At 42.1% G+C, this 19393-nt stretch overlaps 1 protein-coding gene across 4 annotated transcripts in view; it reads left to right on the top strand.

Moving 5' to 3' along the window:
- Positions 1-19393, top strand: part of KPNA3 (karyopherin subunit alpha 3) — a 175850-nt gene that overhangs the window by 64523 nt on the left and 91934 nt on the right. Inside the window, exon 1 of one of the 4 annotated variants that reach the window (XM_057532851.1) lies at positions 8115-8272. The exons of the other annotated variants lie outside the window; for them this stretch is intronic. Within the exon in view, the coding sequence (XP_057388834.1) occupies positions 8204-8272 (69 nt within the window). The 5' untranslated portion in view covers positions 8115-8203. Of the gene's footprint in view, positions 1-8114; positions 8273-19393 lie in introns of those variants that run through there. 4 annotated transcript variants of the gene reach the window in all.

Below are 19393 nucleotides of genomic sequence, written 5' to 3'. Positions count from 1 at the left end.
AGAGAAAATTTCATGAACTATTCCAACTTCAGGTGCAGTTTGATTTAGAGCCAAAACAATGTGACCAGGATTCACCTCTTGACTTTTAAAAATTACTGCCAGCTGAGATACTCTTCCTATTGAGGATTTTGAAAACCAAGGAGAATTGGGTTTGGTGAATAGACTACAATCAAATGTTTGGGGTTTGGGACTTCCCTGGTGGCACAGTGGTTAAGAATCTGCCTGCCAATGCAGGGGACACAGGTTCGAGCCCTGGTCCAGGAAGATCCCACATGCTGTGGAATAACTAAGCCCAGTGCACCACAACTACCGAGCCTGCGCTCTAGAGCCTGTGAGCCACAACTACTGAGCCCACGCTCCACAACTACTGAAGCCCGTGTGCTCTAGGGCCCGTGCTCTGCAACAAGAGAAGCCACTGCAATGAGAAGCCCACACACCGCAACAAAGAGTAGCCCCTGCTCACCACAACTAGACAAAGCCCACGTGCAGCAACAAAGACCCAACGCAGCCAAAAAAAAAAAAAAAAGCTTGGGGTTCGTCTTTTTAATTGGTTTCTGCAAACATCCATAGCTATAAGATATCAGTCTTGATGTATGATCATAGGTTTGTGAGTAGTAAGGAATTGTTCTTTGTTTAAGTTCATTATTGTTCCAGCTGCCCACAGAGGCAAGAGTGTAAAATGAATCCAGATGGCCCAAGCTTAGATCCTGGCTCTCACACTGATTAACTGTGTGACCTAGGGCAAGTCATTTTAACTACTCGGTGCTTCAGTTGATCCATCTGTAAAATAGGAAATGGTATTATCTACCTACCTTGTAGGGTTGTTAATAATAAGTGTGAATCTCTTAGAACAGTGCTTAGAACATGTTAAGTACTCAATTAATTATTCTCATTTCTACAGTAAACAAATGGCTACTAATGAAGACAGGTTTTCAGAATTATGGCTATTTCAAATGGCAGGGCTTGGCTTGGTTCAGGTTTTGCTTTGGCAGTGAGTGACTGGAACTGTATCTGCTCATACTGTGGGTCAGAAAACATTCTTATGGTATTTTTTTTTTCATCTTATGGTATTTTTCTATGTATTTTCAGTGTATTCATTTGTCCCAGCCATGTTCCCATCAGTCACTGGGCTATAATCTTCTAAGAGAGATGACTCCCTTCATTGGGCTTCTTTGATATGAAAGAAAACCTGAGCAAAGCTCAACTAAATTCTAAGGAGAAACAAGCTAAAGTTTTCTTTAATTAGAATATTTTGCAATCCAGCTTTGAATAGCAAGGACAGAGTATTGTCCTCTATCTTTTTATCGTCTCATTGCATAATCTTGCTTCTCTGGTTTTTTTTTTCTTTGAGAAGCTTAGAAAAATCGAAATTTCCAAATGAGTGTGATGTTAGCAATTCATATCATGATGAGATGTAAGTTACCCATAGCTTCTCCTGGTTATTTTTGTTTGGGTTGTTTTGTGTAGTTGTGATTGATTGAACAATTGTCCCATGAGTCTGGAATTATCTTGGCTCTGGCTGCTCGCATTCCTAGCTGTAATGTGTCCCTCTGTGAGAGTGGCAGGGATTAAGCTCTGTGGGCACATTATCCACAGCTCGCTCTTTCAGTTTGGGATGCTGTTATACAAGGCTCCAGATTGATCTGAAAGTGGGGAGAGTGGGAGGGGCTGGAGAGAAGCTTAGATAAGTTGAAGTACTTTCAAAAGTCCCGGAGTGTGCAACTTGCCTGGGTTTTATCTCCAAGCTAAAGGGTGGTGGGGAGAGGGGAGTATGAATTTTGCCTTACTGCTCTGCAAGCCAGCCTTAGATCACCAATAGACATCCTGTTCAAATGCAGACATTTGCTGGACATGTTCCTGAATTAAATTTTAGGGATGGTTTGGGAATCAGAAATCTCCTGGGTCAATTTATGGGTTTAAACAGCTACCCACACCTTAGGTTTCTCCAGGGCAATTCAACTTGTTGTTTTCCTATAGAAGTTTGATGTCATAAATGAAGAAACAAACATATGTGTATCCGGGGACTTCCATGGCAGTCCAGTGGTTAAGACTCCACGCTTCCACTGTAGGGGACACTGCAGGTTCCATCCCTGGTCAGGGAACTAAGATCTGGCATGCCGTGTGGCACGGCCAAAAATTTAAAAACAGACAAACAAAAGTATCCTATGATGTTTTTAATTTTTTAAATCTTTTTGAGTAGCCAGCAAGATTTATTGAGTACTCATGGTATGAAGAAAATATTGGTGTTGAATATTTGAGTCTCAAAAGCTTGAATTTTTGATCCCTAAGCATTAATAATAATAACAGCTTTATTAAGCAATTAAAATGTGCTGGGCATTAACTGACTACTTTACAGGTGTAGGTATTTCTAGCTCTACTTTATAATGTAAATAACGGAAGCTTTGAAAGTTTAAGAACTTCCTGTGGTCACAAATCTAGTAAAAGATGGGAATTAAACACAGGCCTGTCAGTTGCTAAATCTGTGTTCTTTCTAAGGCAGTGCTGTCTCATGGAACTTTCTGTGATAATGTTCTATATCTCTGTGGTCCAATATGGTAGACACAGTATTGGTGGCTAATGAGCACTTGAAATGACACTTGTGTGACTGAGGAAATCAGTTTTAAATTTTATTTAATTGTAATTAAATTTAATAGCCACATGTGGCTAGTGGTTGCACAGCTGTAGGACATCACATTGCCTGGTCTATAAACACTCAGGCTACTGTGATTTCATGCGTAGTGGATCTGGATATCGAAGAGAGCAAATGTGAACAAGTAGTTGGAGAAAAAGATAACCTTTCATCCAAATGAAAGTCATTTAAATTACAGATTTTAAAGGAAGGTAGACCTCAAAAGGCGCACAAAATTTAGGTAGGAAAAACTCCTTTTGGCAAGCTTCTACTGTATATTTTACTTAGGGATTATTAATATATTGACAATGTTGATTATAAGGGACATAGCAACTTGAAAACAGGAAAAAAATGCCTAGAACTGTAGTCTTACTGCAAGATTCAGTTCTCTAGGCGTCTTCTAATCTAGGATATCACGAATGGCCCAAGTAGTAAAGACAGAGGAGTGTGCTTACAATCAAACTAATTAACCAAGCTTTTTTGATTTCTGTTTTCAGGCATCTCCTGCCTCCAGTTATCCTGTTTTCCGTGAATGGTTTAGAGCTGAATATTTACAAACTGGAGCCTGTACTGCTCAATATTAATAAACAGACTAGGTCTCCTACGAAGGGTGATATGCAAGTGAAACATAGGTGCCTACTTAATAGAAGTCTACATGATAGCCACTTTTTTGTCTGACCTCTGGATTTACAGTTTGTCTGGATAGGTTCCAGCTCTGCCGACTTGATTTTAAAATCTCTTTTCACTGGAGACTAACTTTTCACACTTCTTTAATTCCTTCCTTGGTAACCAGTCTGCCTAGACTTTTTTTTTTTTTTTCTAACAATTGACTATAACTTCAGTGTCCTGTGGAAACCCTTTCATTTATACTCGATGAAGGCAGTGTCTCCATGTGTTGTGGGCCAGAACAAGGCACAGGGCTCTCAGAGGCAAGGGTCCTGCAGGAGACGGGCAAGCTGGCCAGACCCTGCAGATGCCCCAGCTCCAGGCTGTGGAACTACTCCTGTCCCCATCTCTCTGTGCATCTACACTCAGAAAAACCAATTACCAATGTGGGCCCTGGAATCAAATTGCCTAGACCCTGTTTCCTCGTGACCATGAAAGAGTTACTTGACATTTTTTGATCTGACCATAGGGAAGGAGTCCATTCATTCACTTGTTAATTCATTTATTCATTCAGAAAACATGCATGAGATCCAGTTATTCTCGGCTGGGAAACACAAATATGTACAAGCCATTTTAAGGGTTTCCAGGTGAGTGAGAGAGACAAGACTCAACACAAGTTGCAGCAGTACAGAACAGTAGGTGAGTTCTTCTGAGGATCAGAGAAAGATACGGGTCCTGGTTGGAAAGAGAAATAACTAGGATGAACATAGCAATTTCAAAGCACTTCTGCATGCATTTTAGAACTTCTCACGAAAACCGACGATTCAGAATCCTCATTTGTAGATGAGAAGATGATTCAGGGAAGGTAAAGTGACTTGCCTGGCTTGCTCTGGTAGGTAGTCCGCCCTACGGTCTGAGTTTTCAGATTCTGAAGTTCTCTCCACTGTACCATGCTGGGAAAGCTTCAGGGAGAAGGTGACCTCTTAGGCTGAGTTTTTAAAGAGGGACCAAATTTGACAGGCAGAGATAGGCCAGGGCCTTCTAGGTAAGTGAAAAAGCAAAGATGTGAAAGCTTGAAAGGTTAAGACATACTTGGGAAAGGGTGAGTAGAACATGTTAGCTGAAGCATAAGCTATGTGTAGGGGAGTCAGAAAAGAGAAGAGTATACTGCAGTATGACTGCATCACTCATCTTAACCACTAGACTGAGGAGTTGAGAAATGATTTGACAGACAGTCACAGAGGGAGAGGAGTGTACTGAATACTGGGAGAAGAGGTAAAATCAGGAAGATCTGGGAAGTGAGTCAGACTGTTGTGGAGAGGATGGGAGAGGCAGGGGAACCTGTTAGGAGGTATTGGGGGAGGAAGAGCTGGATTCAAGAAGTATTGAATGGTGAACTGATATGGTGACTAGGTGGGGGAGTTGTAAAAGGCAGGGAGTAAAGACGGTTGTTAGCTTTGAGTGGAGTCCCTGAAAGAATGTTTATGCCATGAGCAGAGTTGGTGGATTTGCAGAAGGAGTTGCCCTAGGGGGAGAATCATGAGCTCCTTCTTGGATCTGTTGTGTCTATGTTACCTTCTGTGAATTGTCACCTGACTGTCCACTGGGAAGGTGGGTAGTGAGTCAGAGGAAGAAGAAAAGTTTGACTGACTACCCAGGCAGAGGGGCCTTCCTTCCTGTCTCTGCTCTGCTCCCCACCCGCCTGCTGTTTAATGTAAGTGCCTGATGAATACAATGTTTGGTAGGTGGTGGACACTCAAAGTATGTTTGGGAAAGAAATCCATTTGAAAGAAGAGTTGTCAGAAGTTTTGGGACAAAGGCAAAGACTAGAGTAAGGGAAAAGAGGAGATGGTGGCTAACGGTGACAAGCCGCAAATTTGAGTCACTGGAGACAGTCATTTCCCAGAGATGAAGGACTTCAGAAGGCCTGGTGGGGATTCAAGTGGTAGAAACCTGGTCTAGTTAAGAATGTGGAGGGACTCTGGAGCCAGGGTGCTAAATGTGTGGATGTTGAAGTCACCCGGAATAATGGCAAAGAGTAAAATTGACTAAGTTAGACTTGGGCAAGAAGGGACCCTGCTCTGGACCCTGCCCTTTTTTTTTTGCTGCGCTGCGCAGCTTGTGGGATCTTAGTTCCCCAACCAGGGATTGAACTCAGGCCCTTGGCAGTGAAAGCTCGGAGTCCTATCCACTGGACCGCCAAGGAATTCCCGACCCTGCCCTTTAGAGGACCTGACTCTGGCTCTCTTCTGCTGCACTCCTCCCCATGGGAAGTCCATGGAGCCAAGGGGTCATGCTCACTGGAACCTGTGCTCCATAGACCCAGCTCTGGGTACCAGGGCTCTGGGATTCCCTGTTCAAATGGCCAAGCCTGCTTCCAGGGTCTTCCCAGGCTTCTTTTCTCGGTCTGTTTTCCTGGGGGCACATGATGCCACAGTTTTGTACACTTTAGGCCTGAGCAATGGCCAAAGGGCATCTCTTGAGGAGGGTAGGGGGATGTGAATAGAGCTTTGGGGGTGAGTGGGGTGGAGCCAGGACAGGGAAGAGAAGGGGGAAAAAAAGTGGGCTGGGGGCTGGCTTCCATCCTTCTTTGCACGGTCACATTCTGAAGCAGAAGTCCAAGAAGTCAAGAAATTTAAATTCAAACCCAGACTTCCAGGTTGTAAAGGAAGCGCATTTGTCAATGTCAAAGGTTAGAATGTATTTTGAGTTTGTAAGCTTGATTTATAACTTTTAAATTTTAGATATGTGACATATAGACCTCTATTTGGGATCTTGCCCTCACACATTAGGAATCAGCAGGTTATAAGGATCTTCATGCTGTGAGCCTTGACACCCATAACACATTTGGGGTGATAACTTGTTTTATTGTCTGTCTACTCTGATAGATATGAAGTTGTGTGGAGGCAGGATACCAGGCTGCCTTGTTTACAAATATATCCCAGTGTTAGTACAACCACTAACCCATGGTAGGTGCTCACTAAATATGTCTAAAATTCTAAAATGGTAACTTACATGATTGGTGATAGCAAGTAGGGTGAAGAGAAGTGGTACAAAGGGGTAAAATAATCTGAAAAGAGAAGTTCTTGCTAAATTGTAATGGAGATTGAGCAACAGTCTGGAAGTTTCTCTTCAGTCAATCAGGAGGAGTGGCAAACATGCACTTCTATCGCCTTAAGAACTAGAGTTGAAGTAATCTATTTATTCATTCTAAACTTTAGGTGTTTTTTCTCCCCATCAACTGAGTGTTTGGACCAGGATCACACAATGTGAGGGCCTGGAGTTCTTAAGTGACTGATTCCCTAAAGTTCAGTAAAAAATATAAATCGACATTTAAAAATGAAGAAAAAAGAACAAAGCTTTTTGGTTTCCCTTGAAAAATTGGACCTTTGTCAAGACCAGCCCACAGTCCAATATGGCAACAATGGTCTGAAGCCTTTAAATGAGCCTGTGTTTATCAACAAGCCACCACCCACCACTCACAAAAGTGGCCCAGACATAGCCAGGCCAGCAAAGGCCTCTTAATTCATGACCCCTGGGCCTAGGGCTCTCTAAGTCCCCTTTGCTTTGAAAGAATATCTTCAATTTCTTCATGGTTATATTTCTCCCAACCTTTGAATGACCTCAGTGTCATTTGAACTGTACTATAACATCGCTTGTATCTGCCAGAGATTCTGAAACTAAATTATTTCACATACATTCAGAGAAGCCCACCTGCTCCAGAAAGCAACTATTAGCGTTATGGATCCAAATTTCCCGTGATCATTCCTACGATGACCCTAAAAGGAGATGCTAGACTGGAGAGTCTGCGGATCAGGGCTTGACTACTTCCTGAAGGCTGAGAATATTATGTGTGGTGGCAGAACGGAGGTACTGAGGGTACATAAATGCAGGAACTGCCAGAGTGGAGGCTGCAGAACGGGGCTTGGGAGGATGATGAAGAAACAGATGCTAGAGCGCTAATCTGTTCAAGTATTTATTGATTATTCACGACGTGCCAGGCACTGTATTAACAGAGGGCTTCAGCAGTAGACCTACCAATGTCCCTACTTTAACTGAGCTCATTCCGATGCAGTAAGCCAGGTAACACACACACATAAACACATATATCACATACATACATATGTACATGTCAGGTGGAAATAAATGCTAATTATAAAACCAAAGAAGAGCAAGGGAACAGCGAATGAGGGTGGCTGCTATTTCAGGAGGCTCCCCCCACCCCCCCACCCAAAGAAGCAGGGGAACAAAGCACGAACCGTGGATCCGTTTCTAATTTTCTAGGCTACGGGGAGAGAGGTGCGCCTCCCAGGAAGCCCCGCCCCCTCCCTCTCAATAGGGCGCAAAGTACCAACTCCGGGGAAGCTCCTCCCATCCCACCCCGCCCCGAGGCGGCCTTGGGGGCGGAGTCTCGCGCCTCGGCGCTCAGAGCGCAGCGCGCAGAAAGCCGCGCGCTTAGGGTTCCCGGCATTCTCCTGGTTCTGTCAAGGCCGGGAGAATTAGCCCCGCCGAAGAATGGCATGCTGGGAACTGTAGTTTCCTGCCGCAGCTCCGCGTCTCGGGGGCAGTAAAAGCGGCTAAATCTGGCTCCATTGCTGGCGCATGACTTGCAGCTCCGAGGGGTTGTGGGGGAGTCCTTGCTGGGGGGCGGGGGTTGGCGGGGGTCATCCCGAGAACCAGCGGGCACATCCAGCCGGCTAGCATCCAGGCCGGAGGCCGTCTGCGTCACGTGACTCAATGCTCTCCAGGCGCCGGCGGTTCCTCAGCGCAGTTCCCGCCCCGCCCCTCCCGTCTGTCCGCCTGAGCCTCCCCCGGCGCTGCTGCCACCTCGCGCTCGGAGGCGTCACGGAACGTGCTCCCTCTCCCCCTCCCCCTCCCTTCCCTCCGGCCCTCCCCCACCTCCCCCTCCCGCGCCGAGACTCGCCGCCGCAGCCGCCGGAGTAGCCGCCGCCGGAGCAGCGCGCAGCCATGGCCGAGAACCCCGGCTTGGAGAACCACCGCATCAAGAGCTTTAAGAATAAGGGCCGAGATGTAGAGGTGAGTGTGCTTCCGCGGCTGGGGCCCGCCCGGCTCGCCCGCCTGGCCGCGCCGGCCCCGAGGCGGCAGGGAGGGGCGGGGGGCCGGCGCCGGGCTGGTTCTTGCCGGCTCGCGGTGGGTCGGAGTTGGCCGCCGCCTCTCGTCATCGCGGCTAGGGGCTGGGCGGAGCGGGCGGCGGGACGCGGGCCGGGCTGCAGCCGCCCCCCGGAGCTGCCGGCGCAGAGACCTGGAAATACCGGGGTTTTCGGCCCCGTCACGCGGGCGCGGCCTGCTGTCGGCGAGAAAGAGGTGTGGAGCTGAGGCGGGGTCCGCGGGCCGGGGCCTCGCGGGCCGGGGATGCTGCCGCCCGGATCTGTCGACCGCCCCACCGAGGGGGCGGCCGCGGCTCACGCCCACTCCCCATGCAGCCTTCCGCCCGGCGCAGCCCCCTCAGTGCCTCCCGCGCTGCCGCACATGGAGCCTCGACTCTGCCGGTCCCCGCGCCTACCTTCTGCGAGCCGGGCCCAGGCGGGCGGTGGCGGCCCGCAGAGGGGGGTGGGGACCAGCCGGGTAACTGACTTGTCGGCGGGTGGTGGATGGGGGAGGGTAGGATGCGCCAGGACCGTTTTCTAATATTCCGGTGCGGTTCTCTGGAGCAGTCGTGCTGAGCTTTTCCAGCTCATACTCTCCTTACTGCTGGCATTTGGAGCAAGCTGAAGGTGGACAATAAATAGTTTACCATCTATTGTGTGGAGGCTTTGGAAGAGACGTTGTTCCCGACCTCCGCTCACAGGATCTGTTTTCTTAGCCTTTTCTTGTAGTGGGAGTGTGCACAGGGTGATCATTTCTTTGACACGTTTTACTGAAATAAATTGGATACATACGTTCATACGGCCTTGTATATATCTCTTGCTCCAAACTGGTAGAATTTCCAAATGATTGCAAAACTGTAAACATTCATCGTGGTCACTCAGTTTGTTGCTACTCAGCATGTTGCCATTGTCTCATTAAGGTGACATTAGCAGGTACTATTTGCAAACTCGGCTTATCCAGGCAGCGCTAGAGGTCTCTCTGCAGCTACCAAAAGCAGTGTAGTTTAATGCACAAACTTCACTGGGACTCTCACCTCTGGATTTGTTAGGGGGAAAGTGTTTCAAGTCCACAGCCTCCTCTTCTAATACTAGGTGACATGATTTGCAGTTTTGTCATTCTTGCTAAGGGGCCATTGTGACTAAGAAGTGTGCATTTTATCCTGTCCTAAAGAGAGAAGGTGGTGAGGGAAAATAATGCCAGTCAGCGTTCTGTTTTGTAGCAAAATAGAGAAAACACAGGCCATTTTTTGGAGCTACAAAATTACATACCAATTAGGAAATACTGTGGAATTCCCATTTGATTGAGACAAATAAAGTTCATCTATCTATGTCCTGGTCATGGTTAAATTTCTTTTGTGAGAAATATTGATACTTATAAGCAAAAGTGAAACCTAGGAATAGCAACAAGAAATTTTGGAACTGCTTCTTGTTATTGGTCCACTTGATGATAGGAGTTAATTTTGAACTTTGCCCATCAGTAATTGTTCTTGAAGCTTACTCCTATTATAAAGTAAAAGTTAATGTAGTTTGAAAAAATACCTGTATTGTTCGTACAGAAGAACTAATTAACATTCTTTCCTCTCTTGGATACTGGTACAGGTTTTTGTCTTATTTTTTGCCCCTACTGTGTTCTGGCAGCTCAGTGATACTTAGTAAGGACTTCTGCACATAATAGGCACACAGTAAATATCTGCTGATAATCAGAATGTGACCAGTGACTTCTGGATGCATGCTTGCTAAGCCTTTCAGCCTGAAAATATTGGTGACATTACAATTCCCAGGATGCAGGAGGGTAACTAAGGCATGAAATAGCAGACATTCAAATGGTAGTTCCATGTGTCAGACACTATACTAAGAGCTTCATGATACCTCTTTTAATCCTGTGACAACTTTATGAGCTAGGTGTAGCATTATCCACACTTTACAGGAGGAAAGTACTTTACATGAGGAAACTCAAGACTGTGTGTACAGCCTGCACAAGGTCATGGAGTGGGTATGAGCATTCATTCATTAATTGTCTATTGGCTATCTAACATTGTTCAGTCTGTACCTCGAGGAGTTTACCTTTACAGTTAAGTAGGAGTGTAGGAAAGTAAACTGATAATTACAATGCAGTACATCAGTAAGTGTATTCTGAGAATGCATGAGAAGATCCTGACTTGGAGCTGAGCAGTCAAGGGAGATGTTCTGGTTGATTCCTAGTGGATGAATGGGAGTGAGCTGATCCTGGATGAAAGAAAGTTGGCCTGGGAGAGGGAGAGAGCAAGGAAGGGGCATTCCAGACATCAGGGAGTGGTAATTGAAGAGTCCTGAGAATGTAGGACTCTTCAGTTACTGCTGAGAGAGAGGGATGCTAGAAATGTGACTAAAGGATGAACTGGGGTCAAATCTGATCAAGTGACTTTATTGTAGAATTTGGTATAACTGAGACTAGACACCATATCTAGTTTAGTCTTATCCATTTTAGAAACTATATTACACTAGAAACTTATGTTGCAGCTTAGCTCTGTGACTAAATAGTAGTGATTATTAGGCTATTTCAAAAACAGTGAGATGTACTTTGATGAGATAACATTCCTGCTTTTTCACACATAGGATAGGTAAAAGATAAAACATATTGTAAATTATATAGCCAGCTGATACACAAATAAGATGCTAGGCGCAAGAATAAAATACATATTTTCTAAAGAAAATAAAAGTGTGGAGTTACGCTAGGGAATTGTGAGTAGGGAGAGGGTTCAGGAAGAAAGTAGTTTCATAGTCATTCAGTTGGGAATAGCTTCATAGAAGAAAGGTTGGTGAATTTTATAGAAAGTATGGACTAAACTTGAACAGGGCACGTGAGAAATTAGTGAATAAAGATCCAGGTGAAAAAGAAGAGATTAGATTAAGGAGTGAAGAGGTGAGACTTCCAGGTGGCTTGTGGTGGTCTGAGAATATTTTTGTGGCAAGGATTTGCTTGGAAACTTCTTGATATAGAGATCTGAAGGAATTTATTCTAGAGTAGAGTTAGGAGGTGTAACATGATTACAGGAATGGAAAAAGGTGACTGGCAGTAATATCTAGAATTAATTCTGGAGGAATGGTACTGTTATCCCGTATGTAAGGAGGAATTTTCCCAAAAATTGAGATCGGGGATGGTCCTAATATGGAATGAGGATTTGAACTTCCTCCTCTTCCGTTGTTCTCTTCCTCTCATGTGTGAAGCTCACAGGAGAGAAAGGGGATAACGCTTATCCTGAGGTTTATAGATGGAGGTAGGGGAGGGAGTAATTATCATGGATAGCAGTTCAAGGCTTGGGTAGGGTGAATGGATTTTGTAGCTACAACTAGGAAATACATAGTTCCATTTAGTAAATACTTAAAAATCCAACATGCAGGTAACTGCCATCCAGGTCAAGTTTTTCTTGCTCCTGTACACTTCAAAGATATGACATTTTCATCAGTGACAATTATTCAATTATTTGAAAATTCTTAACACTTACTGAATGTTTACAGTCAACCTGTACCAAGTACTTTATATGGATTATTTATCTAGTCTTCACAGTCCTATAAAGTATGTATGTGTTATTATCCACATTTACTTCCAAGGAAACTTGAAGCCTGCAGTTCTTAAGTTACTAGCCCCAAGTCCTAGGGTGGTTTAAGTGGCAGAGCCTAGACTTAAAGTGAAGCAGCATGACACTAAAGCCAGAACTCTTGCTCACTGTGCTTTACTGTCTCTTCACTGAGTGGAGCCGAAGACTTGACTTGTATGGATGCACATCTGAAGGTTAATTACTGGGGAAAATATTTAATAAATCTTGACTGTATCAGGGAAATTCCTATTTTGATATTTTAAAACCTTGCAAATAAAAACTTTTGACATCCTATTTATCATTTGATTTATTTACCTTCTATTTTTTCACTTTTGCAAAGTTTCCTTATTAGTAAGAAGCCAGTTCATTGGTTTCACTGAAAAATAAGAACCCATATCTTTGGCCTTAACACTTAAACTTTAGGCTTCAATTTCTAATACTAGGGATAAATAAATATCTTCTCATTTGTAAATTCATCTAGCACTACCAAATTTGCTTCTCTCTCTGGAACCTCTGTTGGTAAGAGATACTACCTAACTGTTCAAGCTTCAAACCTTATCCTTGACTTTGACTCCCTTCTTCCCTTCTTTCACTTTTCTGTGCTGGTCATCTGATGAGCCCTCATATTTTTACCTTTGTTACCAACCTTACCACCCTGCCCTAGTTTAGGCCCCTATCACTGTCACCTATACAGGTGTGATAGTGCACCTGGTTTCCCTGTATCTTCCCTCCCCAGTGAACTTATGGATTGATCTTTCTGAAATCTTTTTGTGTTACTTTCCTGGCAAATCATCCCATTGCGTTCAGGATAAAATTAAAAGTCCTTAGCATGCCCCACATAATTTCATAAAAAGGTCTGCCTTTTCTACCTCACCTACCGCTTTTCCTTATATTTCCTATATGATAAGGTACTTGAGATGGAGCTGTAACCAGTACGTTTCCTTTCCATGCCTTTATATTTGCTGTTCTCCTGAATGCCTTCTTTTGCTGTTTGGTGGGGCTCACTCTGGCAAACTCTTTCTTCACTCATACTCCTTCATATATCTCTGGAACACCAAGATTGCAGTTCTGCCATACCATGTCATTATAGTTCAAAAAAACCTTCAGAAATTCTCCACAGGGCCTTTCCTGACTAATAACATACTTAGTACAATCAGTCCCTATTTTTTTCCTTCTCTCTGTGCTTTTTTCTAAGTGAGTTTTCCTTTACCTCTTTGGCATAGATTGCTGTGATGTACAACAAATTCTGTGTGTGTATTGCAGCTGTTAAAGTATGTGGTCTCTGTCAAGAAGCCCACTGATGGTAGGGACCTTGGGTCATTTAGTGACCAGTATATAAAATTTAATAAATACTCTTTAAGAGAGACTAGATTATGTACTTGGGAGTGAAAGGTACAGTATTATTCTAAAATATTAATAATTTCTTTTGTTATTGACTTTATAGCATTGATACTGTTGCCTACAACCCTCCTTTGGCAATCTGTTCTGCTATAATGTATTTCTGTAACATAAACTAATTCTTGCTTGAATGATAAAGAGGAATGATGTTAGTTCATGCAGAATTCATGTTGGTTGATATTTGATTTTTACCAGCACATTAACTGTTTAGCCCTCCCAAGTAGCAGCAGTTGAACACAAGTAGTTGAAGTACAGAAACAGTTGAAAATAGCAAGCCCAGCAGTATGCCTCTTGGCTCCAATTAACCATATGTTCTGTCTTAAAGGTGCTTATTGCTCCAACTGTCTTGATATATTTCCCTCTTTCTTCCTAATTTTGCAGAACATGAAGTTTTTCAGGAATCTATACGTCATATAGCAGGTACACTGTAATTATCTTTTCTCAAATTCACTATCTGGACATATAATCTTTCCTGGTCCTCCTGCCTCACTGATTACTCTTTTTTGGTTGGCTTTGCTGGCTCTTCTTTCTACCCATTGATTATAGGCATGCCTTGGGATTCTGTCCACAACTCACTTCTCTGTTGGCTTTTTCTTGCCCACATTAGCAGTTCCCTTAGTTTTAACGGTCATTTCAGTGTGGGGAACTTAAATCTGTTTTAATCATCTGTTGGAAATTAATCACATGAGCATCACATCAGCTTCTCAAGCTCGAAGTGTTTAAAGCCTTTGTTTTTTCTTTTTTCTGTTTATGGCATCATCACTCTCACTGTGACCTGAACTTGAAATTTGAGAGGTTTCTTGGACTCCTTCCTCATCTTCCACATTCAGTCAGATGCCAGTCATGTAGCTTGAATCTCTGTGCTGTCTCTGGATTTGGGCCCTGCCTCTCTATTCCACTGCCTCCAGCCTACTTTCAGCCTTATTACTTATCATCTAGCAGTTTAAAAGTTGCCTCCAAAGTGGTGTTCTTCCTCCAGTTCATGAGATTTTTTAGTAAGCCTGATACCTGGTTATTTTTCCAGGTTCTGTGTCCGTCCCCCACGCCCCATACCCACACCTTTAAGCTCTAGCAACACTGAACTTCTTATATGCTTATACATAATCTGGAATCCGGCCCTCCCCTGCTTGCCAGTTCTGTTTCTATTCTCAGGGCTATCCTGCTGACTGGAATATCCTTCCCTGCCTCCTGTTGCCTGGTTAATTCCTACCCCTCTTAAATACTCACCTCTGGATTTAGCTCTTATGAGAAATCTTTCTGAATCTCCCCTCACCGCCCCCCGCCCCAGGTTGTTAGGAACCTTCCCTCATTGTGGTTAGATAATATGTTTTTATTATGTCTTATCTGTTTCTCCTATATGTACCTCCATTACCTAGTTCTTAGTACAGTGGCTAGAACAAAATAAGCACTAAAATATTTCTTAAATAAGTACCTTCATTGTAAGTACCACCAGCACAATAATTTTCCTAAAATATGCTTTTTAACTGAAACTTCTACTCTTTCGGTGCCTTTTTTTTTTTTTTTTTTTTTTACTGCTTCCCAAATCAAGTCCAAACTTTTCATTATGATAGGTAAAATACTGGGAGATTAAGACACATTCATGGAGAAATAATTTTTAAAATTCTCTTATACGTCAGTCATGACAATTTACTCCCGAAGACTTACATACTTCTCTAAAAAATGAGAGTGCATTCTTAAATAAATACCACATCACCCTGACACAATTAATCATTTCCTAATAACAGCTAATGTAATTCACATTTAAATTTCCCCAGTTGTCCTTTAATTTTTTTTTTTTTTTAACATTTGATTGTTAGAACCATGATTACACAAGATCTGATCACATTTGGTTATGTTTCTTAAGTCTCCTTTAAGAGACTCCTCCCACCATCGTTTTTTTTTAACGTCTTTATTGGAGTATAATTGCTTTACATTGTTGTGTTAGTTTCTGCTGTATAACAAAGTGAATCAGCTATATGTATACATATATCCCTTCCCTCTTGCGTCTCCCTCCCACCCTCTCTATCCCACCCCTCTAGGTGGTCACAAAGCACCGAGCTGATCTCCCTGTGCTATGCAGCTGCTTCCCACTAGCTATCTATTTTACATTTGGTAGTATTTATAAGTCCATGCCACTCTCTCACTTCGTCCCAGCTTACCCTTCCCCCTCCCCGTGTCCTCAAGTCCATCCTCTACGTCTGTGTCTTTATTCCTGTCCTGCCCCTAGGTTCATGAGAACCTTTTTTTTTTTTTTAGATTCCATATATATGAGTTAGCATACGGTATTTGTTTTCCTCTTTCTGACTTTCTTCACTCTGTATGACAGACTCTAGGTCCATCCACCTCACTACAAATAACTCAATTTCATTTCTTTTTATGGCTGAGTAATATTCCATTGTATATATGTGCCACATCTTCTTTATCCATTCATCTGTTGATGGGCACCTAGGTTGCTTCCATGTCCTGGCTATTGTAAATAGTGCTGCAGTGAACATTGTGGTACATGCCTCTTTTTGAATTATGGTTTTCTCAGGGTACATGCCCAGTAGTGGGATTGCTGGGTCATATGGTAGTTCTATTTTTAGTTTTTTAAGGAACCTCCCTACTGTTCTCCATAGTGGCTGTATCAGTTTACATTCCCACCAAAAGTGCAAGAGGGTTCCCTTTTTTCCACACTCTCCAGCATTTATTGTTTGTAGATTTTTTTTTGAATTTTATTTTATTTAATTTTTTATACAGCAGATTCTTATTAGTTATCTGTTTTATACATATTAGTGCATACATGTCAATCCCAATCTCCCAACTCATCCCACCACCACCACCCCCCCGCAACCCTGCCACTTTCCCCACTTGGTGTCCATACGTTTGTTCTCTACATCTGTGTCTCTATTTCTGCCCTGCAAACCAGTTCATCTGTACCATTTTCTAGGTTGTTTGTAGATTTTTTAATGATGGCCATTCTGACTGGTGTGAGGTGATTGTAGTTTTGATTTGCATTTCTCTAATGATAAGTGATGTTGAGCATCCTTTCATGTGTTTGTTGGCAGTCTGTATATCTTCTTTGGAGAAATGTCTATTTAGATTTTCTGCCCATTTTTGGATTGGGTTGTTTGTTTTTTTGATATTGAGCTGCATAAGCTGCTTGTATGTTTTGCAGATTAATCTTTTGTCGGTTGCTTTGTTTGCAAGTATTTTCTCCCATTCTGAGGGTTGTCTTTTCATCTTGTTTATGGTTTCCTTTGCTGTACAAAAGCTTTTAATTTTCATTAGGTCCCATTTGTTTATTTTTGTTTTTATTTCCATTTCTCTAGGACCACCATGTTTTTTATTGTGGTAAAATATACATAATATAAAATTTACCATTTTAACCATTTTAAGTGTACCGTTCTGTGGCGTTAAATACATGCACATCATTGTGTAACCATTCCCACTATCTGTCTCCAGAACTTTTTCGTCTTCCCCAACTGAAACTCTGTCCCCATTAAACTAACTACATTTCCACTCTCCCCAGCCCCTGGCAACCTCTCTTCTTTCTGTCTTTATGAATTTGACTCTTCTAGGAACATCACGTAAGTAGAATCATACAGTGTTTTCTCCTTTTGTGACTGACTTATTTCATTTAGCATAATATCTTCAAGGTTCATCCATGTTGCAGTATATGTCAAAATTTCCTTCCTTTTTATGACTGAATAATATTCCGTTGTATGGATATACCACATTTTGCTTATCCATTTATCCACTGATGGATCCTTGGGTTGCTTCTACCTTTCTGCTGTTTTTCCCCACCATTTTAAAAATGCCATTAATTTGGTGAAGAAGAAATCAGGTCACTTTCCTTATATTAAGTCAAACCACATGAAATTGCCATTTTTGAGGTTCAAAGCAGCCAAATATCACCAGTTTCATATGGTTCAACCTATCAGACTGTCCTAATTACTGGATATGTCTTTCTCTTTGTGGTGTTGCTTAACTTGTTCCTCCTATTTTTTACGACCCTCTGAATTTTCTGTAAACTGGAGGTTAGTTTGAAAGGCTTAATTATCTTTAGTTTAAGTATTTTTGATTTAAAAAAACCTTCAGTTGGTGATGCTGTGTGCTTCAGAATACATCCCAATAGTGATGTTAGACTGATCAGGCGGTTCAGATGATCAAGAGTAGTTTAATGTCATGATGTCAGAGTTATCATATTTGGTGAAATGAATTTTAGTTGTTTGGGTGAAATATGATAAAGACTTGAATAACATTTGAAGTGAAAAAGTCACCTGACTTCTTGGGATCCAGTAAAGGAGTTAGAAAATGTATCTAGAAAATCTAACTTCAAAGTCAGTGATATTCTCTTTCCATGACTGACAGCATTCCTAAGTTGACTTTTTGTTTTCTGAGCATAAGGTTTAGCTATATTCTCATTTCCAAGTCTCTATTCCTTTACCTTCAAAGTAGAGCAGTATTAAATATGTAAGGAAGATGTAGCTATACTTTGTCCTTTTGCCATTAAGAAAAAATTTGTCGCAGCTTAGGATACGAACATTAACAATTAAAACATGGTAAAATGAATCATGACTATATTAACTTGGAATTAATCATTCTGAACTGTTTTCTGGGTTATAAGTTTATTTGTTTACATACCAAATTTTCTTTTATTTTGAAAAGCCAGTGTTTCTAAAAATGTCCTATGCATGTCTCTGCCTTCTTAAGTAGAATATAATTTAGTTATTTTCTTGGTTCTTGAGAATCACCATTATGCATATGGCTATTACTTTTTGCTCTTATGTAAGTGATGCCTTCAAGTGCTTAGATTTGTCAGAATTTTGGCCTTAATTTCTGTGCTTATGGAGTTTTTGCTCTTCATAATTTTTTTTCCTGTCATTCCCTTACTCTTAGTCTGTCAGCTTTTTCTTTGACACTGTCAGCATGTTTACCTGTAGTAGCTCCTTTCTTCCCTTTTAGTTTGTTGCTTCATATACAGTTTATATCCTAGTGATTTAGATAACAGATTTATTAAACACTTATGTAGCATTTGCTATGTGCCAGGGAGGCATTGTTAATTCCAAAGACTGTAAATATGAATAATGCTGTCCTTGCTCTAGGGAAGTTCAGTTTGGTGGGAGAGACCGATATCTAAGCATATGCTTAATGTGCAGTATGATAAGTTCTGTGATATAGGTACATAATTTGCAAAGTACTATGAGAGCATGTAGAAAGGGAGTGACTATATCTGGGGAAACTGAGTAAGGTTACACAGAACATCACCCTTGAGCTAGGTCTTGAAGGAGGAGTTTGCTAAGACAGAAAGAAAAAGAACATGAATAACAGTGACTAAATCATGGAGTGTTGAAAGCATGGCATGTTCAAGCAACAGTTGATACGATGATCTTATATCTGTTCCCCTTTCTTTTGGAAACAGCATTCTGATTTCACCTTTGGAAGCTACTCTTCTTCCATTGGATACCTCTTGGTGGAGTTTTTAATCTAAATGCTCCTGCTTTTTTTGGTTAATTAAAGTGCTTCACTTTTTCTGGATAGTACAAAATAGGCCAATCAGATGCTGTTCCCTGGCATTTAAATCTTGAGTGAGCTGATACTGGGACCTAAGTGAGTCATCCTGACAAAAGTACTGTGAAGAAATCTTCCATTAATTCTTGCCACCTAGATCTTTGGAGTTGCTTTCATCCTGATTTTTTCATAGATCTGATTCTTTAGCTTTTCCTTTGGTTCTTTGAATTGTGCTATATTTTTCCAGTAATTCTCCTGTCTCCCCGCTTCCCCTTGTATCTTAAGTTAACTCAAATCTGTTTTTTGTTGTTTGCAACATATCTCTAATTTAAGGTGATGACTGTCCTTGTTTGGTTAGGACTGAGGGAGTTCTCAGGACACAGGACTTTTCAGTGTTCAGACCAGGAAAGTCCTGGGCAAACCCTAACAGATTGGGTACTCTAACTGAAACAGTTCGGAGTAAGGATAACAAGTTTTGGGAGCCAAACCTTGTTCAAATGGAAATATTCAGTCTGCAGCTGAAAATAATGTGTGCAGAACTCGCTTGCTTCAGTTATTTTACTCAGAAGTTATCTGAATTC

This window comes from Balaenoptera acutorostrata, chromosome 18 (genome assembly GCF_949987535.1).
Source record: "Balaenoptera acutorostrata chromosome 18, mBalAcu1.1, whole genome shotgun sequence".
Classification (NCBI taxonomy): domain Eukaryota; kingdom Metazoa; phylum Chordata; class Mammalia; order Artiodactyla; family Balaenopteridae; genus Balaenoptera; species Balaenoptera acutorostrata.
Note: the sequence above shows the minus strand (reverse complement) of the source record. Positions and strands in the feature narration are given on the sequence as shown.